Source organism: Microchirus variegatus (genome assembly GCF_963457635.1).
Source record: "Microchirus variegatus genome assembly, chromosome: 2".
NCBI lineage: Eukaryota > Metazoa > Chordata > Actinopteri > Pleuronectiformes > Soleidae > Microchirus > Microchirus variegatus.
In genome coordinates, this window is record NC_139803.1 from 19,495,688 (window position 1) to 19,522,810 (window position 27,123).

Genomic DNA, 27,123 nt, shown 5'->3' on the forward strand with positions numbered 1-27,123 from the left:
AGGCGGAGGCTATCATTAATAGCAGGCCAATAACGAAGGCATCCACTGACCCAAATGACTTGGAAGCACTGACTTCTAACCATCTTTTACTTATGAAATCCAAGCCCTCGTTGCCACCAGGTGTTTTTCAAAAGGAGGACATATATGCTCGTCGTAGATGGAGACAAGTACAATATATGTCTGACCTGTTCTGGAAGCGCTGGGTGAAGGAGTATCTGCCGCAGCTTCAGGAGCGCCAGAAGTGGCAGAGCACAAGACGAAAATTTGTCCTCGGAGATGTCGTCGTCGTCGTGGATGATTCTGCACCTCGCAACTCGTGGATCACCGGGAGAGTTGTGCAGGCAGTTCCAGATCGAAGAGGACTTGTGCGCCAGATTCGTGTCAAAACAAGGACTGGGTTTTTGGATAGACCCATCACGAAGGTTTGTCTTCTTCAAGAGGCAGAGGAGCCATGAAGACTTGCATATTAAAAGAACTATGTGGACTTTGACTAGTTGTAAGTTGGATTAATTATTTGGACTATATGGTAGATTTCCTTCATGGGTGTTACAAATAGATATGTTTTTCTCTTCTCACATTTAGCATTTTGTCTCCCACATATTATCAGTTATGTAATTATTGCTTCAGCATAATTAGGGGCCGGAATGTAGGAGCCATACATGTAAGTTTTGTATGTTCATTCTGTGTTGATTGATGCTGGAATTGGTGCGCACTTGGGATTGGTACATTGGTGATGGGTGTGTCACTATCGGGAGTATGTAGCGATAAAGGATGGCTGTCCCCAGTTCACTGGTTGCTGGTTGTCAGTCATGACATAGGGTGAGCACGGTGGAGCGAAATCTTTTGTTGACCGCATCAATGCGTATTTCAGTGTTCTGTGTATTATTTCCCTTTTTTGTTATTAGCACGAGTTCAATGAGAACCTTATGGAGTCAATGTGCAGCGCTGTATAATAAAAGAGTGGTAGAGCCACAGAGAGCTACATGCGTTCGTGTGCGCGTCATCACTTAGCTCCCGTGTTTAGCCTACAGCGGCTCGTCATTGAAGTAATCTAATGACGATTGGCCGCTATAGCCGGCACTCTGGCTGCTTAAAGTGAAATATATAATAAAAACAAAACCAAAGTCAACTGGATTGGGTACCCAATTTCGCAACCGTTGCAGGCCTGTATCAAATCTTACTTGAGCTAGGAGTCGGAAGTCCAAGATGGCGGATGCGCCTCGGCGTTTCACACGAAAAAAAACACACACGACCTCTGAAACGGAGTCGTCCCTGTCCCTCCCAAGCTACAGCGTGCTGCGAAGCTGGCTGTGGGCCATAGACGAGTCTTCCCGGTCCCCTGTAGCGTCCGTGGCAGACACTCACCCCGGTCCTCTCAGGCAGGTCGGTTGAACAGCTGGGTGACAGACGAGTGGCGGCGTGGGCTGCTCGTGGTGATGGCCGTCAGGTAAGAGAGCGAGCTGCACTAGCTTCTAGCCGCACTTCTCCTTGGACACTTTTCCAGCGTCCTCCTTATACTCAGGTCCGTTGCTGCGTTGAATAAGCCGCCCTGAGACTCACTATCAGTTCGTCTCGGCGCACGTTCTACAACCAACGAATACGTCTCCAATTTTTTTTTTCTTCGGTGCACTCGTTACGCCACCATCAGGCTTCTCCTCCTTTCTCCTTTCTCTCCTCCGGTCACGTCTGTGACCCCTCTTCCGCCCACCTCGATCACTGATTGGATCTCCACAGGTAAATAAACATAAACATATTTATATTTTCACCATACGGCTATTATATTTTGACTTTTTTGAACACAGATATACATTGTTACCAGACAACAAGAAAATAAACACAAACAAAAAAAATAACAATCAGTGATTTTACCATAGGGTTACTTCCCCCCTTACTAGCCGTCTAGATGTCCTCATCAGACATTAACATTTTAAAACTCTCACACCCCATAACTCTGAACTGTGAACTATCCCATTGTAGACACTAAAATGAACTACTTATTTTCCAACTTAATGATGATTTCTCTGTGAACTATTGTAATTGACTGCTCACTGGCTTTGCCAGGTTCATCATAAATAAGTCTCAGTACTGGTTTTACCTGTCTCTTCTCAGTAAATCTAGGTCTTAGTAACATATTCGGCTTTGGTCTGGAGCTCTTTTCTGCTTTTGGCGCACAAACAGTACCTATGCCTATCAAAACTTGATCTCCTGAATCATCTTTGTTTCACCCTCATCTGCTAACTGTTCAGGACGAAAGTCCCTGCCAGTGTCTTCGTCTGAGCTTTCAGACTCTCTCTGTGCAGAATCATACCTAGTCACAATAAATTCTCTATATAATCACTGTAGGGTCTACAGGGCCTGTCACTCTCAAAATCTGACGATGACTCCTCTGTCACCTCTTGGATCTGTTCTGTTTGTTTTTTCCTGGTCGATCTTGATCTAGGCAGTACAGGAACTTCTTCACAACTTTGACCCTTGGGTATCCTGACTGACTGCCCTATGGGTAAGAGATTGTCGCGGTGGATGGTTTTTACACCCCCCTTTCCTCCCGCAGGTCTCACTTGGAATACGGGTAAGTTTGGCATTTTACTCATAACTACATGAGGTGTAGAACCCCATCGGCTCTCAAGCTTGTGTTTCCCCTTTAGCCCCAAATTCCTCAAGAGAACACGATCTCCCTCTTGGATGTTTTGTAGCCTTACTTTCTGATCATACGCCCTTTTGTTGCGTAGGTTGGTCTTATCTGCCGTCTGACTAGCTAGCTGGTAAGCTCTTTGCAGATCCCGTTTCAAGCCATCCACATATTGGTAATGACTTTTCTCATCATTTCCATCATCAGAAGCTCTGAAGCACAGGTCTACAGGGAGTCGTGCCTCTCTCCCAAACATGAGGTAATAGGGAGAGTACCCTGTTGCATCACTTTTGGTGCTGTTATATGCATGCACCAATGAAGCCACATGTTGACTCCATGACCTTTTTCTTTTCTTGACCCAAGGTGGCTAGCATGGAGAGCAATGTACGGTAAACCGTTCGGGCTGCGGGTCCCCTTGGGGATGATACGGAGTAGTTCGAGATTTCCGTATGCCCAAAGTTGTAAGGAGCTCTCTTATCAGCCTGGATTGGAAGTCTCTGCCTTGGTCAGAATGAATCCTCGCAGGCAATCCATAATGCACAAAATATTTCTCTACTAGGATCTTTGCTACCGTCAATGCTTTCTGATTTTTAGCTGGGAAAGCTTGAGCATACCTAGTAAAGTGGTCTGTCACGATCAGCACATTACTAATACCTCTGGAAACAGGTTCCATTGACAAAAAGTCTATACACACTAGGTCCATAGGACCACTGCTGACAATGTGATGCAAGGGAGCAGCTTTCTTGCATGGTGTTTTGCGAGTCACACACAGTCCACAGTTTCGGACGTAATCCTCAACATCATTGGCCATTCTGAGCCAGTAAAACCTAGCTCGGAGGAGGTCAGTGACCCTCTCAACCTCAAGATGGCCCATGTCATCATGTAATGCATACAAAACTTTCCCCGAAATACACCAGGCAGTGTAGCTGTAGTGTCTCGTCATTTGATTTCTTGCCGATACGACAAAGAACTCCATCTCTCATCACCAATCTGCCTGCTTCCCTCTTGAGCAACTGCATCTCAGGGCTCATGTCTTTGCTGCTAGGCCAAACTTCCTGCTTCACAGCCTTTATCACTGCCTCCAGTACATCATCTCTCTTCTTCTTCAGTTCTGTGAGGGGCCTGACAATGGATGAGTAGTTTGCTATAAAGCGGCGATAATACCCACAAAACCCTAAGAATGAACGCAAAGACTTCAGGTCAGTGGGCTCTGGCCACTTGGTGACCGCCTGAATCTTTTCAGGGTCAGTTGAAACGCCATCAGCAGACACTATGTGTTCTACATATTTCACTCTCGGCTGACAGAATTGACACTTGTCAAGGGAGAGTTTCAATCCTACTTCCTCAAGCCTGTCTAACACCCACCGGAGACGCTCTTCATGCTCCTCCAATGAACGGCCAAAGACTATGAGATCGTCCAAATAGACCAACACCTGGAGAAGATTCATGTCGCCTACGGATTTTTCCATAAGTCTTTGGAATGTGGCGGGAGCTCCCGTAATGCCCTGTGGCATTCTTTCGAACTGGTAAAAACCCAATGGACAGATGAAGGCTGTTTTTTCTTTGTCCTCATCTGCCATGGCAATCTGATAATATCCACTCTTTAAATCGAGAACAGAAAACCACTTGCTCCCAGACAAACAATCCAAGGCATCATCTATGCGGGGAGTGGTGTACTGGTCGGGAGTTGTACGCCTATTCAGAGTCCTATAATCAATACACATCCTGATACGCCCATTTTTCTTTCTGGCTATCACTATTGGAGATGCGTACTGTCTTCGAGACTCCTTAATGATGCCTGCCTGTAGCAACTCCCGCAGATGCTTCCGCACGCCATCAATATCTGGAGCCAAGCGTCTCGATCGTTCTCTGAACGGCCGTGGGTCGTTTAAGCGAATGTGATGTTCAACGTCTCTCGCCAGACCAACATCCCACTCATGCAAAGAAAACACGCTAGCTCGCTCACACAACTTTTTTCTGGGCCGCACTTTCCACTGCTGAGGTATCGGTGAATCGCCAAACTGAATAAGCTGGGGATCTAACTGGGTGGGTGGAGTTACAGTCTCCTTTTCGATCCTTGGTGATGGAACAACTGGATCAGCACGACATAGTTGGCCTATAACAGTCCCAACTGGGATGACTGTGTCTCTAAGTGACTCATTGTGGACCAACACAGTGAAGTTGTTGACATCTACTGCTGCACCTGGTACAACCATGGGCTGCAGCAGTACCCAAGATGGTAATGGAGTAACTGGTGATTCTTCCACCATCAGCATATCTTCACCCACTGCCCTCCTCAACTCAACTTCACAAATAACACAACACTCATTCCCAGGAGGTTAATTCAGAGACCCTGGACCCATCCATTTCACACTTCCTACCTCGTCATCTTCTCCCTCCATGGTTGACTGGTCCGGGAGAGAGACAGAAGCTGTTGCGTTTATCAAAGTCTGACCAATGTCCATCCCGGCTATGTCTCTGCACAGTCTGGCTAACCTCTGGAACAGATTGGCATTGGTACCCAGGATTACCGGAGTCTGCTCAGGACTTTGTGAGCTTGGACAAATCAGAGCCACGACAGAGATGGTCTCACTCATACCTGTGACCTTCTCAGGAAACTCCATATCCACCACCACATATCCCAGGTAGGGATAACTTGTGTCACTCAACCCCCAAATTGCTAACCCAGAAACTGGCTGGATCGGCACATAAGGTAAGTGGAGCTTGTACCAATGTTCAAAAATAATTGTGACCTGTGAACCACTATCTAGAAGGGCGTCACACTGTCGACCATTGATTTTAATGGGCACGACAGAAGAAGGTCCAATGAGTCCTTGTGGAATGTCCCGTTGGATAGTGATCACTTCACTTTTCTTAGCTGCACAGAGGGTGTTGCCACTTTCCGTCTGGGGTGCAGATGACTCACCCTGTTTAGCTTTCTTCAAAAATCTTATCAACTTTTGTATGACTTTGGCATGATTCTCTGAATTTCCACATTTTGAAGAAAAATTGCCATTCTCACCCAATAACAGAAATGTTTATCTGAATAGCTAAACGATTGCTGTCTGGCCCCACTCTGAGCAGGTCTGATAGGCTCTACCTTGAGAGCTGCAGCTGGGGTATCAGACGCTCTTGACTTTTTAGTTGTCAACTGACTTTGTAGTTTTTTTACCTGTTTATTCAGGGCAGCTACTTCAGAGTCAACACATGTTTCAGTCATGAGCACATTCGTCCCCATCTCAGGTTCTATGCTATCAACAGGGACTTGGCTATTTGTGGCCGTCATTTCAGTGAACATCGTTTTCAGATCTTTAATATCAGACTTCAGACTTTGAATCTCTCCTTCTCTATCTGTGTCTGCATTTGCCTGAACCCGCCTCACAGATGAGTTCAGCTTCATACGCGAAGATTCATACTCCTCTTCACTGCGGATTTCGCTCAAAAGCTCCAAGAAAGAAGACGGACGTTCCCTCTTTTCCCTTAACTTGAGTGACCATCAGATCAGAGTGCACAGCACCTCTTAGAAGCTGCTCCACTCCAGCACGATCTGCTCGATTATGTGGAAGGCCTCCTCGCTGAACCACTTTGGTTAAAGACACCTCTAACTGTCTCAAAAAATCAGATAATTTTTATTTAGGCTTCTGTTGCAGCAGCCGAAAAGAAGAAAAATACAGATCCTTGCCTGTGTCAGCAGACCCAAACGCACTCTCAATGGCTTCTAAACACCGCACTGGACTTATCTCAGGATCAGTGTTACGACAGCTTTCACCACGCCCAAAGCAGGACCTTTAAGACTCTCCATTATGCGCTGCTGTTTCTCCTTGGCAGAGCAATCGCTCTCCTCTACCATGAGGCGTGCATGTTCCAACCAGTGCTCTAATGTCTCTTCCCCAGCCGGGGTAGGCAAAGTTCCAGAAGACAGTCGCAAACGCCGGTAACTACTATTCTCGCCAGAAGGTTTCTCCATCTCGGCTAGCAAATCACCCACAGCACGGATAATGGACTCTGCTCTGAGTGCCATCAGAGGCTGCAATACCAGACACCTCCTCTGGTGACCATTACCAGTTTCCACACCTCTGTGTCACCTTCAGGCATCACTTCAGAAGGCACTTTACTGGAATCAACCACCTCTCTGCATTCACAAAGGACAGTTAAAAGGTCAAGCTTTCTATTGAAGTTATGTCCTCTTACTTGGACTCGCCCCAAAGCTTTGATCGTTTCCATGGTTGCCTTAATCTGAGCTACCTCAACTCCCTCTGGAACCAGAACCATCAAGGGATACGTCTCATCGAGTCCTTCTCCACGACACCACTGTTTCAGCTCACTGACTAGTTCTGAGTTACTAATCCTAGCCTCCATTTTTGCAAGCATTAATTAATCGAATCCCGGACGAGCCCCCAATTTATGTAGCGCCCTCTTGACAACTGTCTATTCTGAGGTGCGCTCCCCAGGTTCAGTAACCCATTAAAACTATATTTCTTCGGGTAATTGAGGCTGGAAGGTGATATAATGTACTACAACATTCACACAATATTAGTTTCTCAATAACTCAGTAACTCAATAACAATGATATTAACTTTCCTATATAGGTGTCCCTTTAAGTTTTGAGCCTCCACGGTCAAACCGGGTATGTATTCACCTAGATTTCACAATACTACACACATAGTAATAAGGAATAAAGAATAGCAACTGTTACATTTTAACTATTTACTGTACATAGATTTATCACACAAACACATATAAAAATTTAGCAATAACCAAAAATAACATTCAAAGACACACAATTATTTTGAAACCTTCTGAAACAATATACTTCTCCAAAAAAAACAATTGTTCTGTAAAACAATTCACATTCAATTTTGAAAAATTCCCACTTCACAAAGTTTAGAATTCACAAAATTAGCCTATAATAACACTCTAAACCTAAAGCCGGCACTCTAACTGCTTAAAGTGAAATATATAATAAAAACAAAACCAAAGTCAACTGGATTGGGTACCCAATTTCGCAACCGTTGCAGGCCTGTATCAAATCTTACTTGAGCTAGGAGTCGGAAGTCCAAGATGGCGGATGCGTCTCGGCATATCCAAAAAAAACACACACGACCTCTGAAACGGAGTTGTACCTGTCCCTCCCGAGCTACAGCGTGCTGCGAAGCTGTGGGCCGTAGACGAGTCTTCCCGGTGCCCGGTAGCGTCCGTGGCAGACACTCACCCCGGTCCTCTCAGGCAGGTCGGCTGAACAGCTGGGTGACAGACGAGTGGCGGCGTGGGCTGCTCGTGGTGATGGCCGTCAGGTAACTAGAGCGAGCTGCACTAGCTTCTAGCTCCTTGGACACTTTTCCAGTGTCCTCCTTAAACTCAGGTCCGTTGCTGCGTTGAATAAGCCGCCCTGAGACTCACTGTCCGTTTGTCTCGGCGCATGTTCTTCAACCAACGAATACGTCTCCAAGTTTTTTTTGTCCTTCGGTGCACTTGTTACGCCACCATCAGGCTTCTCCTCCTTTCTCCTTTCTCTCCTCTGGCCACGTCTGTGACCCCTCTTCCGGCTCCGCCCACCTCGATCACTGATTGGATCTCTACAGGTAAATAAACTTAAACATATTTATATTTTTCACCATTCGGCTATTATAGTTTGTCTTTTTTGAACACAGATATACATTGTTACCAGACAAGAAAATAAACACAAACAAAAAAAATAACAATCAGTAATTCTACCATAGGGTTACATTTGGAACTTCCGGTCTAGGTCCGCTTTAATCCTCACATGTCCAGGATTGCACCAGCGTTTGTTTACATACAGCGCAAGCTTCCTCCTTTGCGCTTTTCACAGGCTCTTGTGTCTCTGTCCGCTCTGAATGTGCTGAACTCCGGTAGCTCCATGTTAGCGTCCTGGATGCTGTCCGTTAGCCACGTTTCAGTTAGGCACAGTAAACTGCACTCCCTGTATGTCTTGATGTTCTTTGTCAGCACAGCCAGTTCGTCGATCTTATTCGGTAGTGAGTTCACAGTGAGTTCACAATGTTAACACTCCAACTCACTCAGTAAATCCATCATTTAAGTATAGTTAATACACAATGGCCTAACATTACACACAACAACAGTAAAGTTTCCCACAGCTACAGAGTACCATACGACAGTGCAGTGCAGCTAGCATCGCAACAGGTTAGCTCATGTGGCACGTTTTCTCGTCGTCATGTAATCAACTTCATTATATCACAATACACGGACATACTGTGTTACAAATAGTTGAATTTGTAGTCGTTATCTGTAACACTAAAGTAAACAACAACTCGTATTATGAGGGACTCATACCTGAAAAGGGGAGTAATGGGTAAAGGATGCACGGACACACTTTCCTCAGATCATGGGTGTTAATAGCTGAGAGAAAGGGGTGATGTGCAGCGTAAGGTTGCTCAACAGCTCTACACTCCCCCTACTGTTTCCCTCAGGTAATTACAGCTATGGTTAACACTTCAAGTATTAAAAATGGCATTTTGAACATATCAACAAGACAATTCAATCCATCACACCCTCACCACTTGTGGTAGCATGAGGCGGTGTCTGCAACCCACAGACGTTGCTCAGGTAGTGCAACTCATCCAGGATAACACATCAATGCGTGCTGTGGCAAGAAGGTTTGTGGTGTCTCCCAACACAGTGCAAGAGTACGGGGGGATACCAGGAGACAGGTCAGTACACCAGGAGATGTAAATAAATTTGACTTTTTCAGACCGCTTGCAGAGCCCGAGAATACAATAAAACCCAGTGTTCTCAGCAGTGGCTAAACTGTTTGTTTCTAAACTTTAGGGCTTCATAAATGAGGTAATGCCACAGATACACACCAACAAACAGTGTTAATTGGAAGTTCCGGTCTACGAAGCTTTACACATATGAACCGTATATATATCAGTTCTATATCAGTTCAGTCTGTGTGTGTCACCTGCTGCCGGCTGCCTCGCTCATTGCGCTGGGCGAATAAATATAATCAATTAATCAGTTTATGCACTGTTGATTTCTTCCCATGGAGCTGACATTAAAACTATTTTGGTTTAGTACATTTCTGTCAGTCAGCTGGACACACACAGACTGAACTGATCATTCAATATACGGTTCCTATGTTAAAAACACATAAACAGCATGATAAGGTAGTGTGAGTTGAAATATTTATTAAAATGAAAAATCTCATAAATCTGCAACTTTATTTTCTAACATATTTGCCACTTTTAATCTTGTAAATCTGTGACTCGGAGCCTGTGACGACTTCCGGTCCATTGAGCTATCAATCCAAAACTCAATAGCCAATCAGCAGACAGCTTCCTAAGGCCGGAACGCATGGCGACATTGAGTGTCATGAAATACTTTATTACTATTATTATTATTATTATTATTATTATTATTATTATTATTATTAATAATAATAATAATAATAATATAGAATATCACTTTTATTGACTGTTTTTCTTTTCTTTTTCTTTTTTTACCTGTCCAGGAACGGTATGGAAATAGGTTGACTATGGTGTCAGACAGATTTGACAAGGGGAGATACATTTGGGTTAGGGAAGGGGCAAACAGACTACGGAGAAGAGGACAAGCACCATTAAAACATTAATGAAAGAAACATAACAAAACAACACATTTGATTGAATAAATTAATAAATAACTTTTCTCTTCCATCTCCAGCAGTCGACAGTGAATGGATCCACCTTCATCCAGAGTGTGGTTACAATCTGGTTAACTCTCCTCATTTAAAACCAGCATGGCTCCTGGACAGAGCTCTGTGGCACCTCAGTTGCAAGTTGGCTGATGGGAAATATGCTGAAGAAGGCGTTCCAGCACTTATTCAAGATGAACATCACATAAATGTGAGACTTCATATTCTCCACTGATTTTTTAATACATCTTACATACATCTCATACTTGTTTATCAATAATAATAACCTTTGATGGTATTCAAATTTGATTATTGTTGATATGACTATACAGCGTGGGTGGTGCAGTGATTCAGAGTCTTTATTCCACTCTTCATATCTGTAACTGTAAAGATACAATCTGACTCATTAAAATCCTAATTGTTTTTATAATTTGGTCTGGCAGACAGGTATGTTTTCAGTGTGGGAAGTGAGATCCAATCACAGATATTCACAGGAGACATCATCATCAGTTTCTGCCTTTGGCCATTACACAACAGGATTTTCCCTGGCTCCCTGAATCTTTCCACTATTCCAATAGTATATACTCCAGATGGTAGCAGACCTAAATAGTTTGCAATCTTTGGTTAAGAAATATTGTCTTTGAACGGAACTTTTTCACAGTTTGGCACAGAATGGAGTCATGACCCAATCAAGGAAACCCCATGTGATAAACCACTCACTGAATTTATTTATTTATTTTATTACTTTTTGAAGGGTGTATATTTGATTTAAGCAGCTGGTATAGCTCAGTGGTCTAGTCCACAGACCTTGGTGTGGAGGGCCCAGTCAGGGCAGGTCAGCTAATACCCAGTGTCGGCCCTTGACTGTTGCCTTTCTCAGAGTGTGAATTGATCAATATAAGTCGCTTTAGATAAAAGCGTCAGCTAAATGACATGTAATGAACATTGTGTATATGTGCCAAGCCATGGAAAATTCTGTGAAATGCACGTGGCCATTTGAATGTAGGCTGGAGAATTTTAGAATCAAAGATGTACACCTTCTGGGAGGCAAGAGACAGTATCATCACATTTATATAGTCAAACTCCCTTTCGGTCTAGCTGTCCGTGATATCTGATAACCCACCGGACAGAAACTATTGTAGTCATTTGAACTATGGTTATCAACAGCAATAGTTAAATGGAGTTAGCAATGTGTTTCCTCTGTACCTCTCTACACGCAGCTGATTGCCCGAAAAAACAACAAAAGCACTTGAATGTGGTATCACCACACCAAAATTCAAATAGTTTATGGTTGTAAGACCCACAATACTGTGATTTGAAGCATAATTTCCTCAAAATTTCAACTTGCATAGTCTATATTTAAAGATTTTTATTTGGTTATTTGACTTTGTGCTGGGCCGACTGGCTGACTGCTGGCTTTCTCATGGCTGGTCACATATACCCATGTGTCTTATGAACTTTATGAAGTGATGAGTTTGTTTTCCCGGATTTATGTCTGTGCTTCAGGCTCTGCGTTGCATACTGTGGCAGCAGGTCTTCTCCAGGCTCAGGTTGTGGGAATTCCTGCAGGTCAGTGTGGACCCAGCAATGGAGCAGTTCAGACAGCTGTTGCAGGATGGTGAGACAACAATAATGAAAGAACATGCTTCAGGCACACATCCTTTCAACCATTAGTTCTGATCTTAAGTCTTAAGCAGAGTCCAAACTGACAAAACAATGGTGACAAGATGTGATAATTCACAAAATGACAAATGTGACCGTATGTGGAACCTCACTACACCTCACTACACATCCACCCTTGACACCACATCCATGACACACTTTCCTAGTCCCCTTGGAAGAAAAAAATACCATTCTATAACGAAGAAGCATATTAATCTGTAAGGTGACCTTGAGGATGGTGAAAGAACAAATAAAATGTATTATTATGATTATTATTATTACTATATATTCAGAATGCTGATGATCTGTGTTTTGGTCTGGACATTTGTTATTCCAGGTAGTTTATGTGTCAGGTCCAGTCCAGAGTGTAAGAAGCAGTTACATCTGGTGCAGAACCCTCAGCACCAACGCTTTGGAAACACAGTTGACATGGACTCTGCCCTGGATGTTTTTACTTCCCACAGGTGCGTCTTTTTTACAACCTCACCACACTGACCTATACTCATTACACATTTGACACGTGTTTGTTATGGTCCAGTCACTAGCACATAGTTAACTAACTAACTTTAAAAGAACTTAACCAGGGTTCTATTTAATGTTGGGAAAAGGTATTTCAGGTTTGCATCTGCTTGGAACCAGTTGTAAAAGCTCCTGGTGGATTATAATGACATAAGTAATCCATAATATGGGCCTAAACTAAGATAATACAATGGTTTTCATAATTTTTGTATCTCTATTAATAAAGAAAATACTTAATTTGTAGCGTACTCGTTTCGCTGCTTTCGGCGCAATCTTTGTTATGGCAAAGCAGGTAATCATTCTGGGTAGCCCTTGCTCCCAAGGTTGGTCTCGGAAAAGCACAATATTGAGGGCGATACAGCCCGTAAACTTGCCCCTCAACTTAATTTTTCTGAGAATCGGGACAGCACTTGCACTAGCGGGAGTGCGCATTTTTGAGATTGAGGTTTAAGATTGAGGGTTAGAATTGGAATTCACCAATAGTGTCAGTACAGGGGGTTAGAGCGAGTCATAGGGCCAATTCCAATTCCTATCTTAACCCTCAATCTTAACCCTCAAGCTCAACCCTTATCTTAACTGGCCCTCAAAACCAAGTGTTGAGGGTTATTTTTGTCACTTAGAAATGGGACACCCCTTAAAATGCAGATACGTCTTCAGACTGCGGGGGGCAGAATAACGCGAAAGCTGCATCCAGTCTGTCAACTCCAAAAAAGAAGAAGAAGAACACATTTAGGTCATGATTATTTATTACGATCCGTTTTTCAGTCAAGTTATTAGGTTGTCAGTTAGTTATAAGATGATACTCATACAAATACCACAACCACGGACATATTCAGCTGACAGTTACCACACACCACGGCTTATTGAAAAGTAAACCATAGCAAACGATCGCTTGTCGGCCCTGGCCGGCTATTGACAAAAGATCGTAAAATAAAAATAAATGTTACGCAACAATGACGTCAGTAATCCATAATATGGGCCTAAACTAAGATAATACAATGGTTTTCATAATTTTTATATCTCTATTAACAAAGAAAATACTTAATATGTATCGCCCAATGCATTCTGGGTAGCCCTTGCTCCCAAGGGTGGTCTCGGAAAATCTCAATATTGAGGGCGATACAGCCCTTAAACTTGCCCCTCAACTTAATTTTTCTGAGAATCGGGACAGCACTTGCACTAGCGGGAGTGCGCATTTTTGAGATTGAGGTTTAAGATTGAGGGTTAAGCAAGGAATTGGAATTCACCCATAGAGTCATGGGGGAGCAAGACAATAAATCAGAGAGCAGGTGTAGAGAGGGTCATAGAGTCATAGAGCACAGGGTAGACGGGATTCTTATGGCCTTTTTCCGCTATGATCCCAGCTCGCCTATGTTTGCTCCGCCATCGCCACGGCACGGTTTATGTTGGTTTTTCACTACAAAAATAGTACCTACTCAATGTGGGCGGAGTCATCACTGCATGGCTGCATGAAACCGCTGTGACTCCATTTTACAAGCGACACACACAAACTGACTAGTGACTTGTAAAGCAGTTGTTTTCAGTGTAACTGAATTATTAGAATAACCGAAATAGCTTTTATTGTTTTTATTTTTCTTTCTGTAGGGCATGCATATCATTGTGTATTGTTTTAAACCTAACCATGGCTCGCTGAACTGCACTGTACTGCTTGGTGGAAATTATATTATATAGTTATCAAGCAGGGAGATGGAGTGGGTTGTTTTGTAACCAGAGAGTCAACATTTAAATACCTGGCTACTCTAATCTGCAAGCCAAAGTGTCATTGGGCAAGCCATTTAAACTCCATTAATTTGAGTGCAGTTTGTGAAATAGACCCATGCACACACTGCCTACACTTGATCTAGAAATGGACTAGAGGAGTTAAGGCCACATTATACTTCTCCGACTGCGTAATGCGTTATCTGACTGCGTCACCACGGAGACACCTTGAGCCTTCATACTTCTGCGTCGTGGTGACGGACACGTGCTGCAATTTCCCGCCCGATCAGTAGGGGTCGCAGCGCAAGGTTGTTGTGCTTCTGGCTACAGTGAGCAATGGCGTCCGAGAAAGAAAGAGAGAGAAAGACTGTTGTTGAAACAGTTGCCGTTTCTCAATTTTCTGTGTGACGGAACGCAGTTTTAAGATAATTTGAGGCGAGAAATTGGCCATTTAGAGTCTAAACATGTGCTGTGTGTATTAAGATATGACGTTTTTATAGTTTGGCAGCGGCGTTATCGGCGGGGATCAGCTCCGCGTCGGTGGACGCTCGGTAGCCGGCACAAAGCAGCTTCGCTCAGCCTGTCCTGAGGACCAATCGCAGCTCTTGCCGTCTCCGTTGTCCCTTGACGGAGTGACGGACACTTAAAAAATATTTTGTTCAGTCGGAGACGACGCAGAGGCTCTCTGACAGGCTGCGTAGGTTACGCAGAGTGCTCTGCGTAGGTTACGCAGAGTCCTCTGCGTCGACGCAGAGCACTTTACGCAGAAGTATAAATTGGGCTTTAGGGATTAGGGACACCCTGGTTAGTGAGTAGGTGGACGACCTGCTACACCTTGAACACAGCTGAAGTAATTATTTTAAAGATATAATAACATTTATGTGTTAAAAAATATCTAAAAACAACAAGAGTAATGTTCTAAAATTGTGTAATTTAATAACTTGTGTAGTTACATTACTGAAACAATTTGAACACGCTTTACATACAAATATGTATTTCTATTCGGGTTAATGGATTGGTTCAAACCAAAATGGTTTAATTTTGGTTTCCTTTTAATGGTAATCATACTCTGTATGCCTCTACTATAATTTCTGTTATCTCTCCCCACAAAGTGCAAACATACAAGGAACGAAAGGATATTGTTAATAGGGGTGTCACAATTAAATTTTTCTCTACATGATGTCACGACTGATATAATGTCCATCATTTGTTTTCAATGTACCAGACTAACGCCTTATTATCACATTTAAATAATGTGTTCGCAATATGAATGTAACAAATAATCAATTGGAAACTAACTTGTAAAGAAGAGAAGTCCTAGAGAGTCATGTAGCTCTGTGTTGCTCTGAAGGTCAAGCAATCTGTTATTAACAGACATGATTTGTCTTTGGTTGATTGGGGGCATATAAGGCTATTGCCAAATGTTGAGCTAACTTGGACATTCTTTAACCATTTATTCCCATACCCTCTTTTTGGATGTACATGGAACACAGCATAACTAAAGGATTTTTTTTCTCTCGCCTAAAAAAATATTGCATTTTAAAGCAAATAGCACCTTTAAAATATGCAGTAGGAGCTTAAAAACACATGGAGGTCATGTAACAACGTGGACATGAGCTGTGCAAAGTCTGATGCTGCTGAAATGAAGCCGAGTGAAATTACAGAGGTTTTAGTCAAGAGATGTCTAGGCGTTCTCTCTTTTGGCACAGTTTGGCACTATATGTGCCATTTGAGATCCAGAATTACCAAATTATTAAAAACACATTTAATTGTATTTATATGTCACTATTGGTCTAAAAAGAACTTATAAAACACTTTCTTATAAAAAAAAATAATATGATAACTCACTGTAAATTGATGCTTCCTGTGCGGTGCGTAATAACAACTCTGTGACTCTGCAGCGTCTTCAGTTACGCAGCGCCGTAGCTCTGGCTTACCTTGGTCAATTAGGGTGATTTACAGCTCGTTTTAAACCGGTAGAATCAGATCCCGGTTTCCAAATGCATGTGAATCACTCCATTAGCAAGTCAAAAGGACATAAATGCATATGACGTATTTGTGCGGACATTCGCCTTTCTCTAATCAGAACGATCTAATATCGCTTTCTAATGATCAATCAGACCGGGATTTGTTCCCAAAGCATGCTGGAAAGTGTAGTTCTTCATTAGAAGAGGTTTTGTTCCGGTGGAAATAACCTGTTTTGATAAACAGCAAAGGTAAGACAACATTTCTGCTTGTATTTCTTGAAAGTCAGTTGTTGTTTTGCTCTTATTTTGGGGCTGGATCCGTGAATCTTGGTCGTAGAGTGATAAAATTGGTACCGCTGGAATCCGTGGGTTCTCTGCTGTCCAGTCGACACATTTTCTTTGTTTACATAATCATGCTGACGCTCCGGTGCCGCTTTTCAATGTGTGCGCTGTAACGTTTTTCGCTCGTGCTGGTTTGATCCATCAGTGTTTTAACTGTGTTTCATGAACATACGAATGATTTATATGAGCTTTTAGCTGAGTTTCTGACTTTCTGTTGGTATGCAGCATGTCTGTGTTTGTTAAAGTTAGACATGGTTTTATGACGCTTTTGTCGCTGCGTCTGACGCTGCCCCCGGTACCAGGGAAACTCAGGATAAAGGGATGAGAAAACCCCTGGTTTTCCCCCAGAATTGTCAGATATCATCCAACAACGTAATGTGGCATGGGCCAAAGCCAGAAAAGGCGATTCTGCCTCTGACTGGTCTATTTTCAGGCAACTAAGGAATAAATGCACTTCTCTTATCAAAAAGGCTAAATGTGAATATTTCTTATCTCACAACTGAGAACCTTAATAATCCATGGAATGGAATGTGATTACATCTTTATCTGTAATTAAAAGTCCTCAGGCTCTTCCAGCATTTGTCCTAAAAGACACAGTCCCAGTTTATGATAGAACTGAGGTCCTACATTGGTTTAACAAGCATTTGGTTCTTTATCTGAGTCTACAGTAGCTGCCCCTGTGACTCCCTGCACAGACCACTCATGGCTTTCAGTAGAACCTTTTAATGTTGTATATTTTACTGTGCAGCAAGTGCATAAAGCCCTCAAAATGTCACAGAAAACCCCCTGGACCTGACTTGATAGAGCCCTACTTTTTGAAATTAGCAGCTGATTTTGTAGCACAGCCTCTAACAATCCTTTAAAGATCTCAATCAATAACAAAGAAATTCCAGCCATTTGGAAGGCACCTTTTCTTACCCCCTTATTTAAAGGAGGTGACTCAGCAGCTTTAAATAATTACAGGCCAATATCAAATTTATGTGCCTTGTCAAAAATCCTTGAATCTCTTGTGTGTGATCAACTAAAATAGTTAGTCTCAAATGATCATCTTTCGAAACTACAATCAGCCTTCAGGAAAAAGCACAGTACCATCACTGCGACTACAAAAGTGATCAATTATATAATATAATTGTTGCTCAAGAAAAAAAAGCAGTAGTGTGCTTCACCTTTTATTGACCTGTCAAAAGCTTTTGACACTGTGGACCATGCTGTTTTAAAGCATAGGCTTCTTTGCTTGAGTTTGTCAGATCATGTAGTTTCAATGGTTTACGAATTATTTGAGGGACAGGACTCAGTGTATTAAATATGATGGTCCTGGTGGACTAGGACCCCTCCTGTTCATTATGTATTATGTAATGAATTGGGAAAAAACTTGTTAGATGCTAATATGCATTTTTATGCAGATGACACAATTATTTACTGTTTTGAATCAACTCCTGCTAAAGCTGTTGAATCTCTGCAGAAAGCAAACTTAAATTGGGTTTCTTCTACCAAAATAAATTATGTTTTTCTTTTGAGGTAATCCATTTTAGATTATGGGGACCTGATGTATATGAATGCCTCAGCTCAATATCTAAGTAAGATTGACGCTGTTTATCATGCTTCTCTGAGATTTATAACTAACTCTAGAGCCCTGACTCATCATTGTGAGTTGTATTCTCGAGTGGGATGGCCTTCTTTGTTCACCAGGAGGCTGGGTCACTGATGCACTTTTATTTATAAGGCCATGTGCCATCTGTGCGGTCAGCTCTCCAGCTTTCATGGATGAACTTTAACTTTACAAAGTACAGCCAGAAGTAAATGTGAAAAACAAGACATACCATTGCTGCCCAGAGAAGCAAAGAAAAGAAGCTTGGTGATCAAAATGCGGCCCTGGTTGACTATGGCAAAATACTTCAGCGAGGCTGACCCTAACCCTACACAGTGCAAGGCGCTCTCCAGACTCTGATTAGCCCTCTCTGTTTGGCTATTAGATTGAGGGTGGTAGCCGGAGGACAGGCTTACAGGGTTGCGCAAAAGGCTCTCCAAACTTGGGATGTGAACTGGGGGCCGCAGTCGGAGACAAAGTCCAGGGGGAAGCCATGAAGATGAAAAACATGGTTGACGAGGAGATCACCTGTCACGGCGACAGAGGGGAGTTAGGTGAGGGGGATGAAGTGGGCAACTTTAGAAAAGGAAGGGGAGGTACTGTCACGATTTCACTCTCCTCCTTAGTATTATTATTATGTTGTTGTGGTAAGGGAAGGAAAGGAACTGCTCATGATACAAAACATACCACCTCATCAGTAAAGCATGGTGGTGGTAGTGTCATAGTGTGGGCATGTAGGGCTGTCAATGGAACTGGTTCCCTTGTCTTTATTGATGATGTAACTGCTGACAAAAGCAGCAGAATGAATTCTGAAGTGTTTCCAGCAATATTATCTGCTCATATTCAGCCAAATGCTTTAGAACTCATTGGACTGTGCTTCACAGTGCAGATGAACAATGACCCAAAGCATACTGCAAAAGCAACCAAAGAGTTTTTTAAGGCAAATTAGTGGAACGTTATGCAATGGCCAAGGCAATCCCCCAAACTGGGGGAAAGTGTCCCAAGAACAAGCAGGAACTGAAGACTGTTGCATTAGAGGCCTGACAGAGCATCACCAGGGAAGAAACCCAGTGTCTGGTGATGTCTATGCCTTCCAGACTTCAGGCTGTAGTTGACTGCAAAGGATTTGCAACCAAGTATTAAACAACGACAGTTTGATTTATGATTGTCTAGTTTGTCCCATTACTTTTGGTCCCCTAAAATGTTGGAGGCACATATAGAAAGTATTGTAATTCCTACACTGTTCACCTGATTTAGATGTTAATCAATCAATCAATGTCTTTATTTGTCTCTAAGGGGGCGATTCGTTTTACAGCAGTAAGAGCACACAAAGCGAAAATCACAAATATACATGCACGGAACACGTGAATTACAATAAATTACAAATAGTAGTACAAACCTAATTTTAAAACACTATGGTTAGGAGGTAAGGCCATTTCACCACGGCTACCTTTTCCTCCTGGCATTTAAAAGACGAACAGCAGAAGGTACAAAGGAGTGTTTAAGTCTGTTAGACTTTGCAAATGGGAGTCTAAGCAGTGAACCTGATGGTAAAAACTGAAACTGATTATGTAAGGGGTGAGAGTAGTCGGACAAGATGGAGCTTGCTTTTTTGATCAGCTGTTTGTTGTAGAGTTCTTGTAGAGTCATCAGGGAAGAATGTATTTTTTCCAAATGAGAGTTTGTTGTCAATAAAAGTGCCTAAGTATTTATAAGAATCAACCATTTCAATTTCTTTACTTACAGGAGAGGGCTGCATGCATGTAAAATCAATACACATATCCTTTGTCTTTAAGACATTCAAAGATAAAAAGAAATCCTCTCACCATTTCAAAAAATATTCAAACACAGTACCATGTGAAGTATCAGTACTGTTCAGCAGGCTCACTATAACAGGATCATCCGCAAACTTCAAAATATGACAATTTTCAAAAGTGCTACAGCAGTCATTTGTGTACAATATATACAGCAGAGGGGAAAGGACACATCCTTGAGGTGAGCCAGTAGACGTTACGGATAAGTCGGAGAACTGCCCATTTACTCTGACTCTTTGAGATCTACATGTCAGAAAGTCTAAGATCCAGCCGACAATACTGGCTTTCAGGCCAAAGTTATTCCTCAATCTCTTGATTAAGAGATGTGGCTGAATTGTATTGAAGGCGGATGAGAAATTGACGAACATCAATCAGGCATGATTATTGGAACTGTCAAGGTGCTTATAGATATAATTTAGCAAAGTTATGGTGGCGTCCTGGACCCCCATATTGGACCTGTACGCAAACTGCAGTGGGTCAATCAGATGATCAGTGACTTTCAGAAGTTCAGCTTTGATTAGCTTTTCAAAAGACTTCATAACTAATGAGGTCAAGGCTATAGGTCTGAGGTCATTTAATGATTTAGGATGTTTGGTTTTTGCAGCAGGTACCCTCAAATTAAAGCTGAGAGTGGGCAGTTAAAGCACATCTTGTTCGTTTAATTTCAAATCCATTGTAGTGGTGTATTGACTGTATATGTTTTCGCCGGAGTTTGTTTGTTTGTCTGTTTGTGACTAACATAACTCGAAAAGTCACAGACAGATTTGTTCTCTATGCTATAAATGAATATCTCTAACGAAAAGGGGGCTTTATAGTTTTTAAGTGTTTTTAAGTTATCACATTAGTTAATGTATAATATACAATATTGAATTACATATAGAAATAAGCTTGTTAGGGCCCGAGCCATGAATGGCAGTGGTCGAAACAAACGGCTCCTGGCACAAATTTGTGTGAAAAACGTATTGTTATCCTTCAGATTATTATTATATCTGTGGCTTTCCGGTAACATGAATGAGCTAAGTCGTTCAATTTGTACTCGATACATCAAAGGTGAAAAGTTGTCAAAAGATTTTGCAGATTAAAAACGGCATGGCGACGGGAACCCTCTGTGTTTTGGCAAATTACAATTTTCCACGAAACAGGAAGTGTCCTTTGTAACTTGAGCACAGAATGAGTTCCACCAAATTTCACGAAACTTGGCAGGAAGACCATGGCCTAAACTCAACAGGAAGATTTAGCCGATTTGGTTTTGTGGATTCAAAAGTGAGGTCAAGTAACTGCTGCACTCGCCGACTTGCGTGGTGACACAAGTGCCCTATATGACTGTGTGCAGTCCTAGTTTGGTGTTTTAGTTACAGTTGTCCACATTATTATTGACCTAATTTTAAATACATGTCTCTGTTTTTGATATTAATAGATACTAGTGCTGTCAGTTAAACACATTATTAACGGCGTTAACGCAAACCTATTTTAATGGCGTCAATTTTTTTATCACACGATAAATGCTCTTTTTGGCCAAGCAAACTTTGTAGATATTTTCACATGTTGTTTGCTGTTGCAGCAACTGGTACACCAGATCTAGCTAAACCGGAAACAAAACAACAGGCACACTGCGTGAGCTGGCCAAAGAGTAGTCGGTTATGTTTTGAGTGGATGTCGAGCGTTGTGCGCTTCTCTGTGTGAAGACCGCTAGCTCCTTCAGCTCGGATTAGCTCGTTACGGCAACAACACATTAAACCGCGGCACTTTGTCTGCAAAGCAAGCCAATCCACTTCTCTATGTTGATAAGAGTATTAAAATGAGGAAAAATAATGGTATAATGGTAAATAAATCAAGGGTCATTTAGAATAGATAAAAATCTGCGATTAATTTACAGTGTGGAGGTAGTTATTGAAAAAAGTAATCCATTACTCATTACTAGTTACTTTTTAAAACAAAAAGTCATGCATTACTTTACTTTGTTACTCGCTGCTTAAAGGTCACATAGAGTGGTCCTGTTGCACATATATGTGAGTTATGGAGGTCTACTTACATATATTAAGTTGTTTTTATGGTCAAAATCCTCCTAGTTGATGTAAACTAGCCGATTGAAATCTGTCCTTTTCGAAGCGCTTGTCACTCGAGCTATTTTTAGCCATAAATCTCGCCGAGAAGACAGAGTGTGTTGTGATTGGCCAGCCAGCGTAGAGCCTTCCCACCTGTGTTGTGATTGGCCAGGTATCTGGAAGTGACGTAATCTATCACGTCAGCTCTCAGAAGCGCAGCGCCCCCCTCTGGAGCGGTGGATGCACTGCTACTCATTATCAAAACATTGTTTTAACAGTGTTTAAAAATAGCTTTGTCACGACTCCCCACTGCAGTCCCTTTATGACTTTAAACCGGAGTCAGACCCAGAGTCAGAAGACACTGTCGCTCGTCAAACACCTCCACAACGGACGTTATTCTTCTTCTGCGGTTCAATGTATGCAACCGGATGTGCCCGGACTACCGCCCGGAGCAGGACGATTGGTTGTTCAGGAGAACCGCTGCTTACGTAACGTTAACGGGATTTTCAGTGATCTCGTTGAGCCCCGAGATTACAATAAAACACAACTTTCTCAGCAATGGCTGAACTGTTTGTTTCGAACCGTCAGGCTTCATAAACAAGGTAATGACGCCGATACACACCAAAAAAAACAGCGATAATAGGTCTAGTTCCGCTTTAAAGTAATAAGTTACACTCAGGGTGTGATTTGTCAAAAAACCAGAGGGGGGAGTTTTCTTCCATCCCTCACCTCATAATTTTTTTTTTTTAAGCCCTTCGGGGCTGGGGGGTGGTGGGATGTGGGCTTGGGCCGGGCTATCTTCACGCTGCGGGTGGGGGAAAGGGACTCTGGGTCACTGCACGCTGTGGAACCGTGGGGTCCAGTGGGATGGGGTTGGCCCCTGGTGGGGTGGGTGGTTTCCCCTTGGGGTATGCGCACCTGGGGGCGGGCTTGTGCGTCCTCTGTCCCTGGTAGGGCGTGGTGGGGGGCTAACGGGTGACCGACTTGCTTTGGGGGTCCTGGGGGGCGGGGGCGGCATAGGGGGTGGGCCTGGACTGGGCTGCCCCTGGGCGGTGGGTGGGGTCGGGGGGCTGGGGAGCGCTGTCGTGGGTGACGTCGTGGTCGTCTGGGTGGGGGCCTCGCCTCATCTGGGGGGGTGGTGCCCATCGGTGGCCTACCCCCTGGTCGGGTGATCTGCCCCTCCGCTCTGGTGATGCTCGTGGGGCGCTGTGGTATGTCCCTGGCCTGGACGGACCCCCCCTTCTTGGGCAGGGTCGGGGCACATGGCTCTGCCAGTCAGGAAGCTGGCACCCTGCGGGAGGGTTGCTCTTGCCCACCTCAATATCCCTCCAGGATGCATACACCTCCCCACATACATTTAGGGCACTGTGGGGAGGTGGAACCACCACATGGTGGGGCCACTCCCCACGGCCTCTGACGATCTGCCGCTCTCCCCCTAATTTTATCGCATCATAGACAGCAGGGTCTGGTGGGTGAGGGAGCACGTTGACGTCCACTGTCAGCCAGCAGTGGGGCATCCGTGCCATGCCTTCCCCCTCCATTATAATGTCACACTAGTTTACAACATACCTCATATTCCATACCCCATATCACACACACATGCACACACACATTCACCACCAAGCCATCCCTGGAGGGCGGGGGCTGGGGATTGGGTACTCTCCCGGATACCCGACCCCTGCTCACTCCTCGGTCGAGTTGGGGGCTGGCTGTTTGGGTGGGGGGCAGCTACGGCGGCTTGGGGGTATCGCTGGATGTGGGGGGACCAGGTCGCCTACGCTCGGCTGGGGGGGGGGGGACTGAGGGGCATTGCTGCTGCCCATCACGGCGCACCTCCCGGAAGGTGCGGTGGTGGGCGATTGACTGCTTACCCGGCGGGGGGTAAAAATAAAAATTCAGCAAAATGAAGACCTGCAGGGTAAAAATATACACCAGAACCAAACGAATGATGATGTGATTAGCACCAGCACTGGCGCGTGAACATAGAGGGCGCCAAAAGTTACGTAATATCCTGTCGCGCCAGGCGCGTGAGCTCCAAAATAGTTTTGGATTTCTGACCCCTTGTCATATTTCTACTACCCTCACACCCCACGCAAAGTAACTAAGTAACTTTTACTTGAAGTACATTTCAAATGAACTTCTTTTTACTTCTACTTGAGTACATTTTCAGATGACTACTTTTACTTCTACTTGAATAATGTTTCATAAAAGTATTGGTAATTTTACTTGAGTACAATATTTTAGTACTTTTTCCACCTCTGAGCTATAGTGCTGAGGAGGTGTTATGCGTGATGTCGCCAGACTGCCGACGACTGATTGACGAGAGTGCCGTCACAGGAAAAAAAGACTTACACAACTGTAGATCAGTTAAAACTAACGTAACAATCCCAAAAACGTGGGTTAATCTCCAACAATTACCGGGGGAAACGTCTAAAATCTCAATAAGGAGTCTGGTGTGTTAAGGGACAGCACCGCTGATTAGACGATGTAGCTGTTTGTGTTTGTGAAAGTCTGTGCTCCTGAGAACTCTGACACAAGGATCGAGCCAAACGGTGCCGAACTGTAGATTAGTTAAAACCTCTTTAACAATCCCAAAAAACGTGGGTTAATCTCTGACAATTACCAGGGAAATGTCTGACATTTCAATATTTAAGTCTGGTCTGCGATGGTCCTCCACTCGTTTGTGTGGGTGTGTAGAAGAGCCAGAAGAAGGGGAGTGGCCAGTGACGTCACTGTCCTGCGCCCATCCGTATTGCGAACTCATTTGAATTATGAGACACTTTTTGCAGCGAACATGAAAACGAATTCTCTGTTGCTTTGTCTTTTAATTAAGGCACAGAATGAGCAGTCTTGAATTTGAAAATGAAAATGCATTTTGAAATATTGATTATTAATTTTATTTATGAGTCACAAAATGCAGCTCCATTTTGAAAATGAAAAGCATTTCTGTTAATGCATTTTATTTTGGATAATGGCACACATTTGCTTCCATAGTTTACAGAGTCTACAGAGTTTACAGTTGCTCTTTCCTTTTTCTTATCAGAATCAGAATACTTTATTAATCCCCGTGGGGAAATTGTTTTTGTTCCAGATGCTCTGTACAAAGTAAGAAGAAAAAATACAGCATGAGGAAACAAGAGCTAGATATAAATACAATAAAACAGTAAAATAGGAAATAAGCTAAATGAAATAAAATAAACAATACAATAAACAATAAAGTAAACAATAAAAAATAAAATACAATAATAAAGTAGAAAATCTGGAAATATATACAATATACAGTGAATGCAAGTATAAACAAATGAAAAAAGTTAGATGAGAATGGTAATTATAGTTTGTTTGTTGTTTGTTTGTTTGTTTGTTTGTTTATTATAAAGAGTCTGATCATCAGAGGAAGGAGTTGTAAAGGTTTATGGCCACAGGCAGAAATAACTTCCTGTGGCGCTCTGTGGTGCATTTCGGAGCAATCAGTCTCTGACTGAAGGTGCTCCTCTGTTTGACCAGAGCGTTGTGGAGAGGGTGAGAGTCATGCTGTAGTATCACCCTCACCTTTGACAGCATCCTTCTGTTTGACACTGCTGTGTCAAAGTGTCCAGCTCCATCCCCACAACGTCACTGGCCTTCCTGAGCAGCTTGTTGAGTCTGTTGGCATCTGCTACTTTCAGTCTGCTGCCCCAGCACACAACAGCAAACAGAACATCACTGGCCACCACAGACTCATAAAACATCCTCAGCATTGTCCGGCAGATGTTAAAGGAGCGGAGCCTCCTCAGAAAATAGAGGCGGCTCTGTCCCTTCTTGTAAAGGACTTCAGTGTTCTTAGTCCAGTCCAATTTATGATCGATGAACACTCCCAGATTTTTATAGTGTTCAACAATGTCCACGTTATGCCCCTGGATGGAAAGTGGGGTCGCTCCTTTTGAAAAGTATGTATCATTTTCTGTCCCTTCCTGTAAGCCTCTCTTGTAGAGCCATCATTAAACCTCTCGCTAAATTGCTGGACGTAAAACAGCGAGAGGGCAAGATGGTGTGTTGACAATTCACGAAAGCAATGCGAACGTAAATGCAGCACAGACATAGTACAGTAATGTCAATAGGCAGCGTAGCATTGTGCTTTTTGACGTACATTTTAACTATATGGGGAACTGACTGCGCATGCGCAAACAGTCCCATACACGGCGATGAGACAGAAAGGCAGAGAAGCTCTGTGCCTTTGCTCTGTAATAGAATGCTATGGCGAACGGCTTGTGCAGCCGCTGCCTGACCAGAAAACATCGCTTTTGAGTCGCGAGACTATGAAAATCACCAAATGCGGACACATTCAAACCTCTAGTAAATTTATCTGACATTTAAAAATACTACATTTAAAAAAAGTAATCAAACCTTGAACGCAACCTCAAATATTCCCTGACAGAATAGGGTAGGACACTGCCTACCCTGCCTACCCTGACTGCACGTCACTGGTCAAGTCATATCTGAGGATTAAAAAGCACGTCCCGTTTTGAACCAGTACAGGACGGGTCCCGTTTCCGAGTAGTATTGAATGCAGCATCATCCCACTCGCATTCTGTGAAGAGTCGCTGCACTCTGCCCGTGATCTGATAAAATCGCTGGAGTTTGCTGTAAACTGTGTTTGAGTGTTTCATGTGGCCGACGGCTGTCAGATGTAGGCTGCAGCAGCCTCAGGAGAGGATCCGCTCCGGCCTGATACACCTGTTGCTCCAGGTCTGAAGGTCCGCCGCATTTCCTCATTGACCGAGGTCAAGAGGAGGCGGGACATTGTCCTTGAGATCCGGCTGGAGAGACATCCTGATAAGCCAATTAGAAACTGGAAATTCAGGTTGTTTTCTGTTTCAATCAAACTCTTTCACACATACTAGTATACTCGCATACACTGCATATCATTCTCTCATACATTCACTATCATGTTGTTGCATCCATAATAGTGTGAAAGAGAGTATGATAGTAAGTGTGCAGGACTATACTAGTGTTTGTGAGAGACTATGATGTAAAATGTGAGTGCAAGACTGAATTATGATGTTTTATCTCATATGATTTTGTGTGTGTGAATTTGTGTATGTGTGATTGTGAGTTTGTGTATGTGTGATTGTGAATTTGTATAATTGTGTGTGTGAAATTGTGTGTGTGATTGTGAGTTTGTGTCTGTTTGATCGTGAGTGTGTGTGA

At 43.2% G+C, this 27,123-nt stretch overlaps 1 protein-coding gene across 2 annotated transcripts in view; it reads left to right on the plus strand.

Moving 5' to 3' along the window:
* LOC310944399 (glycogen debranching enzyme-like) overlaps window positions 1–27,123 on the plus strand; it is a 93,106-nt gene that overhangs the window by 26,599 nt on the left and 39,384 nt on the right. Inside the window, exons 5-7 of one of the 2 annotated variants that reach the window (XM_083910177.1) lie at window positions 10,310–10,491; window positions 11,787–11,898; window positions 12,280–12,406. In XM_083910177.1, coding sequence (XP_083766303.1) covers window positions 10,310–10,491; window positions 11,787–11,898; window positions 12,280–12,406 — 421 coding nt within the window. The remainder of the gene's footprint in view (window positions 1–10,309; window positions 10,492–11,786; window positions 11,899–12,279; window positions 12,407–27,123) is intronic. The other variant, XM_083910178.1, reaches the window with a different exon arrangement.